Source organism: Lonchura striata, chromosome 10 (assembly GCF_046129695.1).
Source record: "Lonchura striata isolate bLonStr1 chromosome 10, bLonStr1.mat, whole genome shotgun sequence".
In the NCBI taxonomy this organism is placed as follows: domain Eukaryota; kingdom Metazoa; phylum Chordata; class Aves; order Passeriformes; family Estrildidae; genus Lonchura; species Lonchura striata.
This window is the reverse complement of record NC_134612.1, coordinates 6,898,442-6,917,243: the sequence shown is the minus strand read 5'-3', so window position 1 is coordinate 6,917,243 and position 18,802 is coordinate 6,898,442. Positions and strand designations below refer to the sequence as shown.

The window sequence follows — 18,802 nt, the reverse complement described above, 5'->3', positions numbered from 1 at the left end:
ATATGTCAGAATACTTTTTTTGTATACTGATTCAATTTTTCATTTACAGATATTGTGTTGCTCTATTTTCAATTTTGGTAACTTTGTTTGATTTACAATGAAAAATTAATCTTATAAACTCCAGTGTTCAGGTAACAAGGAAGAGTGGAAAATCTTCATGAAAGAATAACAGCGATACAGTTGCTGCTTCTGGCGCTGAGCTGGCTCAGGTCTTGGCTGAGCCCTTTGGAGCCTCTGGGTTTGGAAAACGTGCCTCAGTCAATAAACCATTCTGGTCCTGAGCTGGACAGTGTGAAAACTCCCAGTGGGTGCATAGAGAACATGAATATCTGTCATCCAGGGCACTCAGCATGGAAACTGCAGAAGCACCAGGAGTGTCTGTGAAACTGAAAGATGGCGTTCATTTGATTTTGCAGACAAAATTAAGCCTTGGGCAGCTGCAGACATAACATGAGCCCTCCATGGTTATCACTGCTTTATCACTTTTGCTTGCTGCAAAAAGTGGAAGGATGGAAAATGGTACTAATTCCTCATTTGACAGCACATTACAGTAAAAAAAGTTCTCTTTCCTGACTTCTTCAAGAGACAGCCTGTTTCAAAGCATTCCTGTTTTGTTGAACTCTGCATACTCTTGTATGTATCACTGAGCTGTTTGTTTAGCAGCAGAAAAACACTGATATTTTGATGTAGAAAACCACGTTGTGTTCATTTCTTTTGTTCTTTCATTACATTACAGGTACGGTAAGAATTGAAATGTTCAGGAACATGCAAAATGCAGAAATCATAAGGAAAATGACAGAAGAATTTGATGAGGTAGAGTATGCAAATAGTTGTTTGAAGCATTATGAAATATATTACCATATACTTTGTTTTAAATTAAAAATGCAATGGGCCAGTGGATAATTAATGTCTCAGTGTGGGGAACTGCACTGACAAGCAAAGCAGCAACTTCAGCTGTTGGATGCAGAGTAACAGGGCAGAGAGAGGTTCATCAGAGCAGGCAGGAAGAGGAGCTGGAGAGCCCTCATCCCACCAACAGCAGTGGTGGCATTCTGGGTGCTGAACTTCAGCTCTTGGGAGCGCCGTTGTACAACAAAGATTCTTGACACATCAGATTCATGAGACAGGATTACAGCATTCTGCTCTGTTTTCTCTGTGCAAATTAATGTTTTGTGCATTTTAAATGGCAATTTAAACCAAATAGGAACTTGACATGAAAATTACCATTTTGGAACAGTGATGCAGAAAGTAATACTCTTTCAAAAGATCTAAGCATTTTGTTTGAAACGAGTAAATTACCATTCAGACCAGGTATCTTCTGTCAAAATAAAAGTGTTCCTAATGGTGAATGCTTTTTAGCTTTGAGATTTTTGAACTGTGTTTTCTTTGATTTTGTTGTATAAAAAGCTGAATATTTTGAGGGTTCGTTTTGTTTAGTGAGGAAAACTAAAGCTGGAGCAGGAATTTCTGTAGGGCAGCAGTATCCCTGACCTCTTCTAAATGAATGCCATGGCTGTGATTCAGAAATTTAAGTAGGAAAACAATAAATACAAGAAATGCTCTTTTTCAGGATGTATTCATACACAATTTCCTTCTCTGCCACAGTCTTGAACAGCAAAATGTTTCAGTTAATTCCTGACTACAGCCATAGGGGTGCTCCTTTTGTTGGATGATTGTCCCATAGTTGATGAAGGAGTGTTTTTCAAAAAAACCTTTTTAAAAACTGTTAAAGTTTTTTCTCACAGGAGGAAAAAACCTCTTCCTATGAATGTACTTGAAAGCAACATCTCTAAAAAAGTTGCAGTTACTGGTAAATAGCCTTTCTTTCTCCATTGCCTAAAACTTTTCAGAACATCTATAGTTCTAAAAAACAGTTTGTTCTAGCTTCTGCCTTAATATTTGAATGGATTTGTGAAAGAATTGTGGGGCTTAGCAACCCAATGAATATTTTGAAGTCTGGAATAAACTGTTGGCACCTGTAATAGCTCCCTCAGTACCCCAGAAATCCCAGACTTCCCATTGTTCCATGAGTGCTTTAGGAATTAGTTGGCTGCAGGCCTGAATTTTTCATTTATGGCAGGGATTGAAGTATTGATTTTCCTCCTCATGAGTGGAGAAATGCTTGTGCAGGATGTAAATGATGGAAATAACTTTGTTCACAAAGTTCACTTTGGGACAGGGAATTCTATGGACATCCATTGGCTGCATTGTTTGGCTGCTTGGCTTAGGAGTGCAGGTGTGTTGTAGATGAATTCCTTCATAATTTTTGTGCTAGAGCTGGCAGGTGAACAAAAACTTGGGTTTACTTAGAATTTTCTAGGCACTGGGCCATCAAGTGTTGTGTCAGCATCACTAATATATCCCATTTTTATTGGTATTCAAGAATAGAAGATCCATGAAGTGACTTTATTGTAAGTTTATTCTTCTCATTTCAGCCATGAAGTGTTCATGGTAGTCTTCATAGGCTTTTCAAAAGAGTTGTCTGATAGGTACTTGTAGGTTAAAAATACACCACACAGAGGTGAGTAGTTACACACAGCACTTCAGATTATGAGGATCTGTTCCAAAACTCTGCATATACACACACCTCAAGGAAGCATATGTTATATACCAAAGTTCACATGTAGAGATCCTTTAGGTCATTTTGGTGTGGTTGAAATGGGTGTGATTTGGTTAAATGTGATGGCTAAAGGGTTTTCTGTAGGGGAATGTTGTTTATGAAGCTCAGATTCAAAGTTGTTTGATTGCAGCTCCTCTGTGCTGACATTGCTGCCTCTGTGTGTTTCAGTCTGGGTGATAAGTCCTTAGAAGGAAAGTGTGTGATTTTCAGAAAACCACAAAGAAATGTATACAAATGGATGTAACTTTGGTACTACTGACTTCTTATGCTGGCTGAGAGATTCAGGGTGGAGCATTACTGCCTTGATGTTTTGGATACTCTGGAATTGGCTTGCAAATCAAGTGGTCAGGGAGATTTATACTCAGGCTTTTTCACTGAGGGGGGAAAAAGCATTTTCTGATTGTGGAGGAACAGTCCCTCTGTAATGCAGTGAAGGTAGTAAGAGCAGACCTGCAGAGGCATTAAATGAACATGCCTAGTCCAGTCTTGTAATAATATTCTGAAGATGAAGTGTATGAATCTGTAGTAAAACTTCATTACTGCTATTAGAAGGCAAGTTTTACCACTAGAAAAAGGCTTCATTTACAAGATAAAACAGGGTGGTGCTTGCTTTCTGATAAGGAAACTGTAAGCTTGAGTAAACCATACTCAACTGTAAGCTCAAGCAAAGCAAAGTTTGGGGGGAGGGGCAGCCAGCTGATTAGACTATTAAACTTGAAGTGGGGATGGAGAATGACACAAACTGTCCATCACACAAGCCTTTTTTTAAGTTTTGACCTTAAATACTTTGAAATATTCCTGTCTCATCCTTTACTCCCACTTCCTAACCAAGGATACTAGGAATAGAATTGAAGCTTGATACTTATTTTGGACTCTATGGAGCCAATACTGCAAACAGTTACAATGATATCTTTACAAAAGTGGATTCATGCCAATGAGCCTCCATGTTTATTGAAGAATAATGTGTTGTTTTTATTATTTTCCTTTGGCTTGAAGGAACAAGATGATGTTTATTTTAGAACCATAGACCATAGTGGCTACACCAGCATTAAAATAAATCAAATGGAAAGACCTTTAATAATACTTGATTTTTTTTTTTCTTCTGTTGTTCTGCAGGACAGTGGTGATTATCCCCTGACCATGCCTGGCCCTCAGTGGAAGAAGTTCCGTTCCAACTTCTGCGAGTTCATCGGGGTGCTGATCCGGCAGTGCCAGTACAGCATCATCTACGACGAGTACATGATGGACACGGTGATCTCGCTGCTCACCGGCCTCTCCGACTCGCAGGTCCGCGCCTTCCGGCACACCAGCACGCTGGCCGGTGAGTGAGCTGCCCAGCAGGGCTCTGTCACACAACTTGCTACTGCTTATCCACTGCCAGGAGTACTTGTAATTTGGATTGAGGTGGACCCTGACCAACATTAAAACTGTGGGAAGCTTCATCAAATCCAAGTACCACATCGGTACAACTATACTTAAAATACTCCTTTTTTATTTGCAAAGTAGTGTGCTGAGGCACTTAGGGATTCCTGTCATCCCCAGGGCCTCCAGTGAATCCTGATAATCACAAGTGGTGTGCTTATGTCTTATATTTTGTTATTAATTGTTCACTTGTTGTACAGAATGTTGGAGTAATTATATATTTTAGAGTATAAATTTATTCTGAAGAAGTGTCAGGATAGTTGTATTATCAAAGAGTTTCCATTCACCAGAAAAGATATTTTGTGCTTCTGGAGAAGCATAAAGTTTGGGATTACTGGGCCATTGTTGTAGGGCTCGCTGTATTCTGCCTGCAGCCACACCGCCTTCAAGTGCAGCTGCCTCACTGAAGGAAAGCCCTGGTTGTATCATTAGATAGAAATGGGCTTTCCCTGTGTATTTCATCACACCTGTATGAGATGTCTTCTCTAAGAGGGATGAATTGCTCTCCACAAGGAACTGTTTTTTTCAGTTACAAAGCACTACCAGGGTGGCTGGCTTGGATGTAGATGTCTACAGCTGGTCCTGTCAGATGATAATCGATTGTATTGCAAGGTTCATAGATCATACCAGATATTTGAAACTCTTAGAGCAGATATTTGTCATAATCTGAGGGTTTCTGTGGCCAGTATTTATTACTATTTAATCTTTCCACAATCAGCCTTCAAGACATTTTTTCAGTTTCAAGTGTACCAATACCCAGTGTTAAACAAATACAGTCAGAATTTATTTAAAATTTCATCTCTTGTTATGAATCAAAGAAAGAGGCAAATTTCCAGTGATATTGAAAAAACAACTCTAGATTTGAGTGGATTTTGATTTTAAAACTGAAACCCAAGCCCTTCAACTCACAGTGACTGAACTCCTTTGGAAACACATTCCATTGTGTTCTTCACCATAATTAGCAATGGGATGGTAAAACCATGAACTATGCAGGCTTAGCTTCCAGGTTTGGAGTTTCCTCTTCAAATTCAGTATGCCAAGGTGAGCGCTCTTTGAGCCTAGATAACCTGCTGGAAATCCATGCTTGTTATTTAAACTATATTCCCTTCTTTCTGATGCTGTCTGCAGTTCTGGGTGGTTTTGATTTGCTGTTTGCTCAGACTGTGGTTGATTAGTTCCTAGGGAAGAGTTTATGGAGTGAGGTTTGCACTCCGGTTCCTGAGATTGCTTGGTCCATCCCTGCATAGGTCAGATGTTTGGGAAGTATGCAGGGCTTGATTAAAAGACAGGAAACACAAGCACTTAACAACAGTTATTTCCCAAGACCTGTGCTCTGTAGAATAAAGAATTTCCACTGTTTGGAATGGATTCTGTAACTAGAAGCTTGCAGCAAGAATAAGCTGATGCTAAAGCTGATGTTCATCACAACTGACTTCAGTTATTTCAGCCACTGTTGACTTCTTGTATTAATGACACGTTTATCTAACATTGCATCATGGATGGGAGCTGCCAAAGATCTCAACATTTGCCAGTGATAATACATGGCATTTTTTTATTTATTTGCTTGCTGTAGCAAGCTTGAGGCTTTGCTTTGATTATACAAATTTCCTTCAAGTTGTTTTTAGCACATTTAATTGGGTTGCAGTCCCAAAGAGCAGAGGTCAACATGATGCCATGGAGCTCAGTCTTGATCAAGTTTTTGAAAATCTGCTTATAGACTGTCTTGAAGGAATGTTTGTAGGTCTTTGTTTTCAGTTTTCATCTATGCTAGTCAGTTGGAATGAGAGATTATTCACTGTAGGAAGAAGTACCTGTAGGTTCCCAGTTTTGAGCTATAGCAGTGTAAATCAATCCAAGGCAACCTCACTTCTCCATTTGTGTGGTTGCTTTTAGAGAAGCGTGCAGAGAGGATGTGATAGTTTGTTGAATTATTTTTTTTAGTATTGTAAAGTGTGTTGCACTATGCAACCACACAGAACTTGGGGAAGACCCTTATTAATGTTTGTTGTAAAAATAAATTTTAGTACCAAAAAGCAGACACGAACACTATCATATCCAGTATGTGTGAAAATAAAAATTGCATTTTTATATGGCTGTACAGCTGACTTTAGAGCAGTGTCAGACCTACATTCAGAGAAGCTGTGCTGTGGTCCCTTGTGAACTGAGCCATCCTCAGCAGCCATTGGTTAAGGTCACCCTTAGTATGAAGCCATCTCTGCTGGCACTCTTCTGTGCAGAAATGGCTGTAGCTCCCCAGCAGCTGCCTTCATGGTGCCCTGATGCTGCATGCTCAGGTTCTGGCTCCCTGGTACACTCAGAGCTTGTCTGGAGAAGACAGCAAGGAGCACTGCCTGCAGCTCAGTGTGAGATATAGACTCTGCTTTCTGACCATGGGCCAGTCACCTGGGTATTGCCTGCATGGAAGTGCCTATCCAGATGGCTGTGCCAGGGTTGAGAGGCTTTTTGCTGTGAGTATGGATCTGCTGAGGAAATATTTTCTGAGCTCTGACTACAGGTAAAGAGTCATAATCTGTCTTGTGCCTTTGCAGCTATGAAGCTTATGACTGCTCTTGTGAATGTTGCCTTAAACCTGAGCATTCATCAGGACAATACACAGAGGCAGTATGAAGCTGAGAGAAACAAAATGATTGGCAAAAGAGCAAATGAAAGATTGGAGCTGCTGCTTCAGAAAAGAAAAGAGGCAAGTGAAAAGACAATTTTTTTTTTTTACTGGTTCATATGCATTCCCTCCAACAGAAAGCCCAGGGTGGTTTGTGACTTGAGTACCACAGTGAGAAAGAAGTTAGTTCTGCAGTGGTGTTTGTGTGATCTCAAGCAGACTACTTAAATCCTGTACTGCCACATTCAGTTGAGTTTGTGGTGCTGTTTTGCGCGCAAAGGAGAATTCTGTTCTCAAGCTTCTATGAATGATCAGGCAGGAAGTCTCAAGCTGTAAGCAGTCACTGTTCTGGTGATGCAGAAATATTCTAACAAGAGGATCACACATTCCCTCCCTGCACTGCCCAGTTTTCCCCTTGATCACTGCAGTTATTCCACAGTGTCTCATTACTACTTCTTTTTTAGCTGCTTTCAGGAAAACTGTGGAGTTGAGGCTATAGTACTTGTTCTCAGGGAGAAGGAGCTAGGGAGATGTTAAAGTTGCCCTTAGTAACTGCCAGCCTGGCATTGCATTAGGTGAGAAAAACCATTAGATGGTTGCTGTAATTATCCCTAAATAAAATATTATATCACAGGAAATTTCAGTTTCAGAGATATACTTAAATTTAAAGAGGACAAGTAGAAAATTAATACACATACATCCAAACAAATATAACGTATAAAGAAACCAAGTAAAACTCGTAAGAGAAATTGAAAAATCAAAGTTTGTATGGCTTAGATTTAAATTTATTATTTTTAATATATTAGTTTTGAATTTTCTCCACCACTGTTTTACTCTGGCCATTAAAGATGCCTGGGTGTTTTGCCTGTGAGCACCCTGAATTCCTTAGGTAACTTTGACTCAGAATTGCTTGACTTTGTAGTCTTTGGGGATAATTACAATTATGTGTTTCTATTTTACCCCTGTGATCTGTAGCACAACTTTATTTGGTTTTCATACTTCTTAAAAAGCATGTATTAAGGTACAATGCAAGAACAATCTCTCCTTCCAAAACTGTGAGAGAAACATTTTTAATTAAATACTAAATTGAATGTGAGTTCTTAAGCATTTTTAAAAGCAAAATAGCTGGAACAGAGTTTGTATTCTTGTATTCCATATTCGTTGTTTGAGCTTTGAATTTGCAGAGAACAAAGGCACTAATTGCACTGATGACCTTGAGCTGGTGCCTCTGTGCCTGTTCCTCCAGTCACTTTTTCAGAGCAGCAGGACATCCTCACTCTGGGGAGCTGTAGCAAGGATGCCCAGGCTGGGGAGCCTTGACAGGAGAAAGAGCACTTCTTAGTCCTTACCTTTGGCTCTGTGTGTTCAGGGGGCACTCATCTTACTGCTCATGACAGCTGAGCAAGGCATTGCCTGGGAATATCCAGATTGAGTATGTCCATGGGGTTTAAGCACACCAGGGTCACCTGGGCAGAAGAGATCTGTTAGGATTAGATTACTTAATGCTCTGTGGAAGAATTCCTGACATAATACTGTGTATTCCCAGTGTTTAAATACACTGAATTGACAGTGGCATTCTGTGCTGGCTCTTACTCAGTTGATTCTTTGATGAAGTGCCATCCTAACAACCCCTCCTGAGCACATACACACACATGCATGTGTTGGTCTTCATGAGCTGATAGAGGGACAGTTTACCAGCTGAGTGTGGCAGGTTAGTCTGAAGCAGAGGAGATGGAGCACTTCCTGAATTGTTTTATTCTCAGGCCATCATATGCAAGACTGGTGGGAGAGCCATGCATGGAGCTCTGTCTTAGCAATGAGATTTTCAACTCAAGTGGATTATTTATGTAGCAATATGCTGCAAAGCAGAGAAAGTTGTCTTTTTAGTATCTGCCAGCAATAATTCAAATTTTGTGTTTGTCCTACTGTCTTTTTGAGCTTCCAAACCTGCTTGCAGAGTCAGCAAGAGAATGTTTCCCTCATTTTTTACCTCTTGTTTAAGAGGGGGAGTGTTAAATAATTTTTGCATTGGTAAAAGGAGGAATCCCAAGATACAGATGCTCTCTCGAGATACTTGAAGTTAAGCACTTAGATTCAAGTGCATGATTTAAAAAACTTGAAACTGCAGAAAGCAGTTAGAGTTTCAGAGAAAATTCATTACTGAATCTAAAATACATTTGAGAATTATAGCTTTTAAACGTTAGGTAAAAGGGATCTCACATGGACCTACTGAATCTCTGATTCTGCTTCCACACCATCTGTGCCCCAGCACCTGGATACCTGTACCAGATGATAATTTATCATGTTTATACTGAACTGTAAAGTCTGTGCAGAAGAAGAGAGAGGAAGCCATCTGTTCTGTCCCTTCATCTATGCTGCTTAGCCTCTACCATGAGAAATGTCCAAGTACACTTTTTTCAGAATCTCAACTTTCTCATGGCTCAGAAAGTCCATCCTCTCCTACCTGTCTTCTGTGGTATGGTTTTATGCCAAGAAATCATTTCCCGAGTTCTCTGTGAGCTCTGGTAGCTACCAGAGGCCTCTTTAATTCTCATCTTCATTTTATTGCACAGCCTGTGCTAGGCTGTCTCTACCTCCATGTTGCTGTGGATATTTCCCTGTCTGTAGCCTGTGGAGTCATCCAGCTGAGGAGTGATTGGGAACTGGCAGTCCCCTTTGGGTTATGAATTCTCAAACAAGCATTTAGTCTGTGCCTGTTTGGGTTGAGTTGATGCTGCAAATAGTGCTTTTCCCAGAGGCCATGTCTAAATATGCTTGGTTCATGTGTGCAGAGCTGGTGTGGACCCAGCTCTTCCCTTTGTACATAATTCCTTTTACTGTGAAATTAGTTTCTTTGGCAGCCTTTTGACAATTTAGTCAAGAGCCCTCAATGCCTTGGTTTCTCCACATGCAAAATGAAGACAGCACCTCCTTATGCTTTAGTGAACTGGGAGGCTTCATTCCCTGAGTTCTGAAGGTACTTCAGCTCGTACCTGGAAGATACAGTAGAAATATTAGGCTGAAAAATAGAAGCCCTTAGGTGAAAGTGTTTCAGAGCTCATGCCATGCAGGAGGCCAAACCAGCTGATCACAATTTTGCTTCTGGCTTTAAAACCTTTTATCTGTTAAATATATACATCCATAATTATACAGATTTAATTATTTTATGCATATGTGCATTACACTAGCAAGGCTCTGTTGTGGTTTTCCTACTGTGAGAGTGTGGGCAAATTTACATTCCCACATTGTGGTGCTATACTTGGACTGTAATGGACACCTTGATGGAATAATGATGGCTGCTCCAAAAGCTGATAGGATAAAATTGGTGTGTTATCTTATTAACAAAGATGCATTCTTGTGATTTAAGTTATACTTAGTTTAGTACAAGATCTGACAGTATGAATTCCAAGTTGTGTTAAAATTTAAATTGACACAAGGTAAGCTTCCCATAGTACTTGCAAAATGTGCTCATATTACCCAGGAAGTGAAAAGATTTTTTTTTTAAAGTGTTCTTATTTATAAAAGCATGCTCATAATAGCTTTTCATTTGGAAGTGGGTTTGGTTTCTTATGGGCTAAGACTTGGATGTCAGATGTGCTCTGGTCCTGGAAATCTTCCTATTTCTGAAACCCAGTTATTGTGGGTGCTGAAGTTCAAGCAACTGACAGTCTTTTACTTAAGATTGAGAACGTCTTCAACTCCTTTTTTTTAAATAGAACATAAATTTTATCAAACTAATCTGTAACCAGCCTTGTTTCTGCAGCCGTCATTCATTCAGCCCTGTTTCCCTGTGAACACAGCACTGCTGAAATTACTCCACACATTGTCTCTACTTGTCTCATTTTCAGTAGCAAAAGTTTATGATTAAATAATTAATTAGACTAAATTGATGTTTGTAGTGAATGTTAATTTTCTTCCATTAAGATATTGCATATATAATGTAAATAATTGTATGTATATGCACACAGTATAGGCATGTGCTGGAAAAGCAGAAATTGTAAATTTATCCACAAGTGCTCTTCCAAGGTGGTCTAAGGTTTCCCAACAGGGAATTGTAGAATACCAAATTATAGTAAGCAATGATCTTTTATTTATTTTATGTTTTCTTTTTTACAGCTACAAGAAAACCAAGATGAAATCGAAAATATGATGAACTCTATTTTTAAGGGTATATTTGTTCATAGATACCGGTAAGAAATTGTATGTTCCAGTAGGCTCTGCTAACAAAGTGTGTCCATAAGGAAAGTCCAGGGCAGTTTCTGGGTTGATTTTCTTCTCATGTAATATTCTAGATGCTGCAGGATCACTGTTAAAGACACTTTGAAGTTATGGAAGAATATACAAATTGTAATTAATTACTCAATAATTTACAATAATTTAGAAAATATTTTTACAAAATATCTTTACTGAATATTACTAATAATAATTACTCAATAGACCCATCCACACAACTTTATTTTGATTCAGTAGATAGCTTTAAAGGGTTGTGGGAGACATGGGTTTTGAATCTTTGCATTTTGAAAAGAAAAATTGTCCATGTTGAAAGCACGAAAATGACATATCTTAAGAATAATCAAATAATTACTGTGTATCATAGGATAGCAGTTGTCCTTCAGCCTGTATTTCCTTTTGCATGTCTTGGGTGTAAACAGGAAATTTGGAATATGATTTACCAGAGAGCAACAGTCTTTTAAAATAGATTTAGGGTTGTTGTGCGTCAAAAGATGCCTCAGAGCATCTGCATCACCTTGGTGCAACCAACTCTTTAAATGTTAATTGACTTGTTGAAATCAAAAGATAAAATTCCAGGGTACCAAACTATGCAATTAACCTCTCAGATTTCAGTTCTGTTTTAAAGGGTTATAATTTATTGAATCTTCTAGGAAACTGGCAAAAAAGGGTGTATGAGAAGAGGGTTAGAAGGTGAAGAGGAACCCATAGTTTAGATTGTAATTTGGACAAAAGCACACAGGAAACAGGGAGGTGCTCATGCTGACAAATGTGTGAGTGTGAGCTGCACAGTGGGGTTAGAAAGTGTCTCCTCAGTAGCCGAGTGTGGGAAGAAGTTCCTGGTTTATGGTCAGGAAGCCTTGAGCAGCTTGGCAGCAGGGAGATGGGTATGCAGAGCCAGCAGGTACATGAGTGTACTAGATCAGTGTAGCACTCACACCATTTTGTAAGAAGAGCAGCTTTCATGATGGCATAGATAAAAAAAGCTGAAGAAATTAAATTCTAAGAGTGTTTCCATTTTTATCTCTTCAGAACTTAGTGTATTATTTCAAGCAAAACATTGCTTTAAAATATCCTCTTGGTAGTTCCTGCTCATGTGTGGGATTGGAAAAAGACTCAGCCTTTTGGTGGTTTGCATTCTGGTGATTTTGCTTTCTCTTTTGAGATCCTCCTTTTGTAAAAAAGTTTCTTTTCATGCCTCCTGCCACCACCAGTAAAGACCTGATTTTGCTGATGTTACTGTAAAAAAGGAGAGACCAAATTAATAAACTCAGTCCATGTCCTGGAAAAAGGTGCCCATGGGTGGCCGTGTTAGACCAGTGGGGAATTGACTGAAATCAGACAGGTGGTGGCACCACTTGAGCCGCTATTCAGAGGGGTCAGGAGGAACCTGTTGCCACTCTGCCCCCAGAGCCACCTGTGTGAACACTAGCCATCCCTGACCTTTTGGGGACCCCCAAAGAGTCTCTTACAACATGGTACACAACAGAGAGCCCAGAGTGACACTCCTGCACTCACAGCAGGATGAGAAAACAGAGGGGGGGAAAATGTCTGTGTGAAACCCAGTTAATTGACAAAAAAGCCCAGGGGGAATAAAATGTAAAGGATTGTAAACTATTATCTGCTTTCATAACTTCTTAGTTTCTTGAACCTTCCTTTTCTCAAATAGTTAAAATTATTTATAAACTTCACATGATTTTACAGGCCTTCAACCATGCACAAGTGGTGATAATTTCTAAAGAACGTTATTTTAATTATTTCCAGAGAATAAGTCCTGTCCTTTAATATGATTCAAACTTGGCCACAGTGATTCATGCGCTTAGTGACCTTTGTGTCTTAAATAACAACTCTTTGACCTAAACAAAACTCCCAAAAGTGTTTCATTCAGAATGTGTCTTCTGACAAGTGTTGCAGTGAGATTACATCTTCTTTCTGTTGATTAGCTTCCAATTTACTGAAAGATTCAGTCTTCACTTCTCTCATCAAGGGAAAAAATTGCAGAAATAGCTAAATAATTTTCTTGCTATAATGCTAGTCTTGTGTGAACAGCAGATTTGGTCAAAAATTGAGTATTCTAAGTAATCATGCAGGAAATGTTCCCACCTCACTGCATGTTGCTTTTTCTCCTTCCTCAGCCATTTGTTCTCACTAAGTTTCTATAAAAAAAAAAAAAAAAAAAAGAGGTGAGGTCTATTTCTGCATTTTAGTTGTATCTCATATCAGAGATAACTGAATCTGAGATAATTGCCACACCACTGCTCAGATGTAATGAGTATTATAAAATGTTCACCCCTCTAAACCATTATCTTAATCAAGGTGTCAGAGTTTTGGTTTGGCTCTTTCCCTGCACAGGACTTAGCACTGTGTGTCCAGACACATTCCCCTTTCAGAGGGCAAGATTGAGAGATCTCAAATTCCTGTCGTATTTCATAGTATCTTTTTTGTTTTGAGTACTTAAACACATTTTCCTCCAGGTATGACTGTCCAGAAAAACAGAACTGTTACAGTTTTAGCTTATGGCAGACCAGAATAATCCTCACACTGATGGACACAGTGGGTGTGAGAATTTATGCAGGGCATGAGCCTGTCCCGAGGTAATGTTTTGTCAGTACTGGCAAATAAGGTAAACCTTGCCAAATCTAGATGGCATTGCCATTTTTATGGAGAAGATGCTTCTGTCTCCTTCCAAGGTGTTCCTTTGCCTAATACAGAATAAATAGGCTTATGCTGATATGGGAATTCCACTGTGGGAAACAAGACATGGCAAAAAGGAAGAAGGGGTTATTGGATGGCAGTTTTGTGAGGAAGCACAAACCAGTCAGCACAGGGAAATAAAATCTAAACCAGACCAGAGTAAAATCCTTCTCCCTGCACCCTAAATGTTTTATCCTAAGGAGGCAAAATGTACTTATTTTTTAGGTGATAAGGAAATGGATTAGGTATGTTTGAAAAAACAGACAGAAATTACTGGTGTCACTTATAGGCATAAAAAAAAAGAGAAGGCAAAAAGTTGCATCATTTAATTTATGTGAGTTTGACCTTTCTATGAAGTTTAAAAGCACACACTGCTCCCTTCCCTGCAGAGCTGTGCCTTATACTTCATTCAGGCAAAGGTGCTGGGACAGGAACTCTTTGAGAAGCACTGGAGTCAGAGATCCATAAAGCTGCATCTCAGAATCCATGTCATACCTTCAAACAATTAATTCCTTGGCCTGGCAGGAGCACTGGATATTCAGCCTAGTAACAGGTTATTGGAATAGATATTTAAATAGCCACTGTGCACAGAAACATTTAGGAGTGGAAGTGCTGTGTGCAGCCCCTCCCATGAGGGGGATATGCAGTAAGCATTCACCAGAACTTTTGGAAGTTGGCTCTGAACTCATGCTTTTCTAACCCTTTTATGGGGTCCTAATTCAGCTCCAGAGACGAGAATCATAGAAAAAAGTAGAAAAGGTATTTTTGTCCAGTTGTCATTATAATTGCATCTTCAAAATGTTTCTCAACTGATAGGCAGCCCAAGAGATGGGCCCAGTTCTGTCCAAGTGGCAGTGGTGGGGTCCTGTGCAGCTGCTTCATTTCCTGTCTTTTGGGTGGGAGTTTGAGCTTCCATCCCACAGAAAGCCTAAGGCAGTGAGTCATCCTTGGTTCTATCCTTGTTAGAAAATTTTCCTATAGACTAATTCTCAGCCCAACCCATTGACTGAAATGTCTGTATTTTTCTGTTCATACTGGTTTGCCTGTTGAGTAATATCACTGTCTTCTGATGGTTATCTGCAGTTCTGGCTGTCTCAGAACAGGGTGTAAGAAGCAGCATCTCCAGTGGTTAGGTTGGACAAGCAGGTGCAATGAGAGTGGTCAGGCTCCTGTAGGAGCTTCCAAGAAGTCTTGAAGCAGTTCCTGCTCTGCTGGTCATCCCCAGATTGTGCCTTGGTCTGACTCAACACTGGCAGTGCTGCAGGATGTGAGCATCCAGGGCATTGTACATCAGGTTTGCTTAGAGGGCTTTCAGTTTAGTTGTGAGTTTGTGATTAAATACACTGAAAGAACCTGTGAGCTGAAGCTGACAACCACCCCAGCAACCCTGAGGAGCACACTGCTCTGCACCTGACATTTCCCAAATATCCATCAGAGACTCTGTGACTCAATTCCTGAATGCTTCTGGCCTTAATCACAATTCTTGTGTGTACTTAGGCATGAAAGGTACACTGAAGTGTCACTTGGAGTGGTGCTGGTAAAATCTGTTTCCTGATGCTGCTGTGGTTTGTCCTAAAGTTTATGGGCATGCCTCGTCAAGCCAAAATTTCAAAAGGAAAAGCAGAATTTCTTACCTGAGCCCTTTTTGTCAAATCCTTTCAGAAGTTGCATCATGGAGGATCTCTTAGGCTGTGAATTGTGCTGCAAATATTTTCACCTTGTAGATCTTTCTTTGCATTTTGTGCTGAAAAGAGGGTTAAAATATTTCATATCTAAGATCTGTAAATGCCATGTTAGTTTTCATCTCTGTGCTGGACTAGATTCTGTTTCTTTCTAGAAGCATTTGGCAAGTAATACAAACTTACATCACTGATTTATAGTTAGGATAATTAATAATGCATTCATTATTCCAAAAACACTTCCAGTGTAGGTATAATTAATATTTCTATGTTCTTTTTAGTGTTTATATGTTCTTGCCATCCAGAAATAATGTGTATTTTCAAAAACCTAAACAATTCATAGTGACCAGAAGCTAAAATGTATTTAATTGTATAAAAAACTAGAAGAAAAGAATGACAGTTTAATGACAAGCAATTACCACATTGAAAGCAAAAGTACAAAGATTTTTTTGGCTGTATTGTGTTTGATACAGCATTGTATGGGCATGGAGTCCACGTTAGTGATTCCTGCAGGAACACAACTGATTCTGAGCAGTGATGGTTACCTGGAAGCTGCTGTGGAGTGGGGAGTGGTGTCTCACAACTTCCCCTGCTTCTCCAGCAGCTTGAGTCTGTTTGCTGGTCTCACATGCCTTGTCCTTGATTCTGTCTCATTTTCAATTATACTGGAGATGTTAAATTCTTACTATACCAAATCTCCTAATAAGTTGAATAGCTTTCTTCTTTCTTCTTCCTTTTTCTTTTTTTTTTTTTAATTAACAGCTTGGAGTGAGTGTCTGTAGTGCTGAGGGATCCCTGAGAAGGCTTTTGAATAAAGAAGCAGATTTTCACTGTCTGCCTAGGGAAGCTTGAATGCACTCTTAGAGAAAACATGACTTTTTCTGCTTTTTGGCTGGCTGTGCTGCATGATTAAATAGTTGTTGACATTTAGGTTCTTTTTGGGATTGCCATCCAAAATCCTTTACAGTTAGTAAATTTATAAGGTGATGAAATAACTTACTTGGATGTGAGGACTCAGGCTGTCATCCCCTAGTAAGAATGTCTTCCTTACTACTCTGTGTTGCTGCAGATGTGGCTCCACATTTTCTATTGATTTATATTTACTAGTCTTTTAGGTTTTTCCTGTAAGTCTTGCATTTGTCCACCTATATTTTCCTTTTTAAATAGTTTAAAAGTGACTCTATATAAGAGAATTGCTAATCTAGTTCAGTGTGAAGCAATGTACAATTAAACACACACACATGTATATATGTGACTACAATAATTTTTTTAACTCAAACTTGTCTTCATTATGGATGCCTTTCCCATAAAGAATGCCGTTTTTAACCCTTGAGTGTGATATTTAGCACATTGGTCCTTGCACTACTTAAACCTGTTTGAGAATCCCTACTAGGAGCAACTTGTTTGATGCCCTGCCCTGCTCCTAGTGCAGCTTGTCTCCATTTACCTTGGTTCTGAGGTTACAGAGGCTTCAGGAAGCTGGACAGACCAGGTTTACTGATGCTATTAGGAAGTTGTTAAAATTAATGTTTCTCCTAGGTAGGGAGAGACAAAGGCAGTGGTTTGATGGCATTCACACAGGTGTACCCCTCGGGTTATTGCATTAAATGCATTACATGCTGTTTATGCTTTCCTGCTGTTGCAGCAGTACAGTTTCCTCCCTATTCAAACACTGAGACTTGCCTGGAGAAGTCCCCCTGTCCTTGTGTGATGCTGGGCATGGTTCTTGGTCCCTGTGGGAGCTGGGGTTCCAGCTCAGGGACTGCAAAGTCAGGGGCAGGACAAAGGCACTGGATCAGCTGGGACAGCCTGCAGGAGGCAAGTACGTAGTTCCAGTATGGACTCACCAGGGGCTTGCTGCTCTGGGTTAGGGCTATGAACCTGTGCAGTGGCTTGACCAGAAGAGTGAGGTCATTTTATTTGTATTTTGTAAAATTAGTTACTTTCAGAACAGTGCAGTTTTTCATTTTTGCGATTATTCTCTTGCTTGAAGCTTGGAATTTTTCTTTCCTTCCCATAAGTTTAATTTCATTTTGTGCCTCTGTTGGTCTAGTTTAGAATTAAACTGATGTTTATTACTTTTCCAAGAAGACTTTTTTTTCATAAAAATACAAAACAAGGGTCTCAATTACAAGCAAGTTCCAGTGTTTGCAAAGCACCAGACATTCCCATCTTCTGTGCAGTGATTCTTTGTGTTCTTCTTGTATTACAGCTGAAATTTGGAACTGTGAGGCAGTGCCAGATGGAGTGGCACAAGTGATTTCTCATGGTAACAGATGTCCCAGAGATGGAATTACTGAAGGGACAGATGGCCCCCATCCCTTTTCCTGTTGTTTCAGTATTAGTAAAGATGCCATGCTCCATGTCAGGCAGGCAGGAAAGTGCCAATCAGATGGAAAGCATTTCCATCCCGGTCTCCTTAGGTGACCTCTCCAGTTTCCTGCCACCCCTCCTCACTAAGCAGCTGATAGGTCTGCCTGAGATATCTTTGCTGACTTGCCACAGTCAGAATGTAGGATAAAAGCAAGAAAATGGGAAGAAACCAATGCTGAAGTACAAAATTCCCATGGGTTTCGTTGTAGGAGTGTTCATGGGGGTTAGGAAATGAGATCTCTTCATGCAACAAATGCCACTGTGCTCCTCTGGCAGGTGCCTTTGACTAAACCAAATAGCTTCTCCCACCTTGCAATGCTTCTGCACCTCAAGCTGGAGACAGGGCTGCAAAGCAAATGTCAGTGATGGTGTTTCAGAAATGATTGCCCAGGGGAGGTTTGTAGCTTGGGTTCACAATTCTCTTTGAAAAGAGAAAGGTTAAAGATGGAGTAATAGACTAAGAAGCAAACTAGGGTGAGAATTTTTTTATGTAGAGGAAGTGCAGGAGCATATATAAACACTGACATTATTAGATCAGTGAGTTCAAGGATGTATAGGAACAGAAAATCAGTGAGATGGCAGTAAGAACAGTGACAGGCCACACATATTGGGGTTCATGATAAGTAAAAGCAAAATATTATAACTATGGGAATGAGAAGTATATGTCTGTAATGTGGCTAATCCTTGTTCTTTTCTTTTTCTATATTAGTGATGCTATTGCTGAGATTAGAGCTGTCTGTATTGAAGAAATTGGTGTCTGGATGAAAATGTACAGTGACGCCTTCCTGAATGATAGTTATTTAAAATACGTTGGTTGGACACTACATGACAGGGTGAGTATTGTGTATTCTCACACACAGCAGAGTGTACTGGAGGCAGCTCGGCTTACAAAGAGATTGTTGTGTTTCCTCACCTGGTATCCTTCAATCAGGTCCCTTCCAGGTATTAAATTAGGAGGCAGTACTCCCAGTCTGCTTGGTCCATGTGCTTTTCATGTGGTCAGTCTCTGATGAAATATCTTGACAGAAATCCTTACATGGGGCTTTTTTGTTGTTTACAAGAGAAAGAGAAGTCTCAGAGCACCCCTGACAGCCTCTGTGTCTGAAGCAGAATGGAAAAGGGATTTCCATGTTTCCATTTACATTGCCCAAAGGTTAGAGGAAA

The 18,802-nt window shown here is 39.8% G+C and overlaps 1 protein-coding gene across 6 annotated transcripts in view; it reads left to right on the top strand.

Moving 5' to 3' along the window:
• Window positions 1–18,802, top strand: part of STAG1 (STAG1 cohesin complex component) — a 167,035-nt gene that overhangs the window by 93,908 nt on the left and 54,325 nt on the right. For all 6 annotated transcript variants that reach the window (XM_021537159.2, XM_021537156.3, XM_021537161.2 and 3 more), the window contains 5 exons: window positions 737–813; window positions 3,737–3,941; window positions 6,592–6,743; window positions 10,779–10,852; window positions 18,348–18,471. In XM_021537159.2, coding sequence (XP_021392834.1) covers window positions 737–813; window positions 3,737–3,941; window positions 6,592–6,743; window positions 10,779–10,852; window positions 18,348–18,471 — 632 coding nt within the window. The remainder of the gene's footprint in view (window positions 1–736; window positions 814–3,736; window positions 3,942–6,591; window positions 6,744–10,778; window positions 10,853–18,347; window positions 18,472–18,802) is intronic.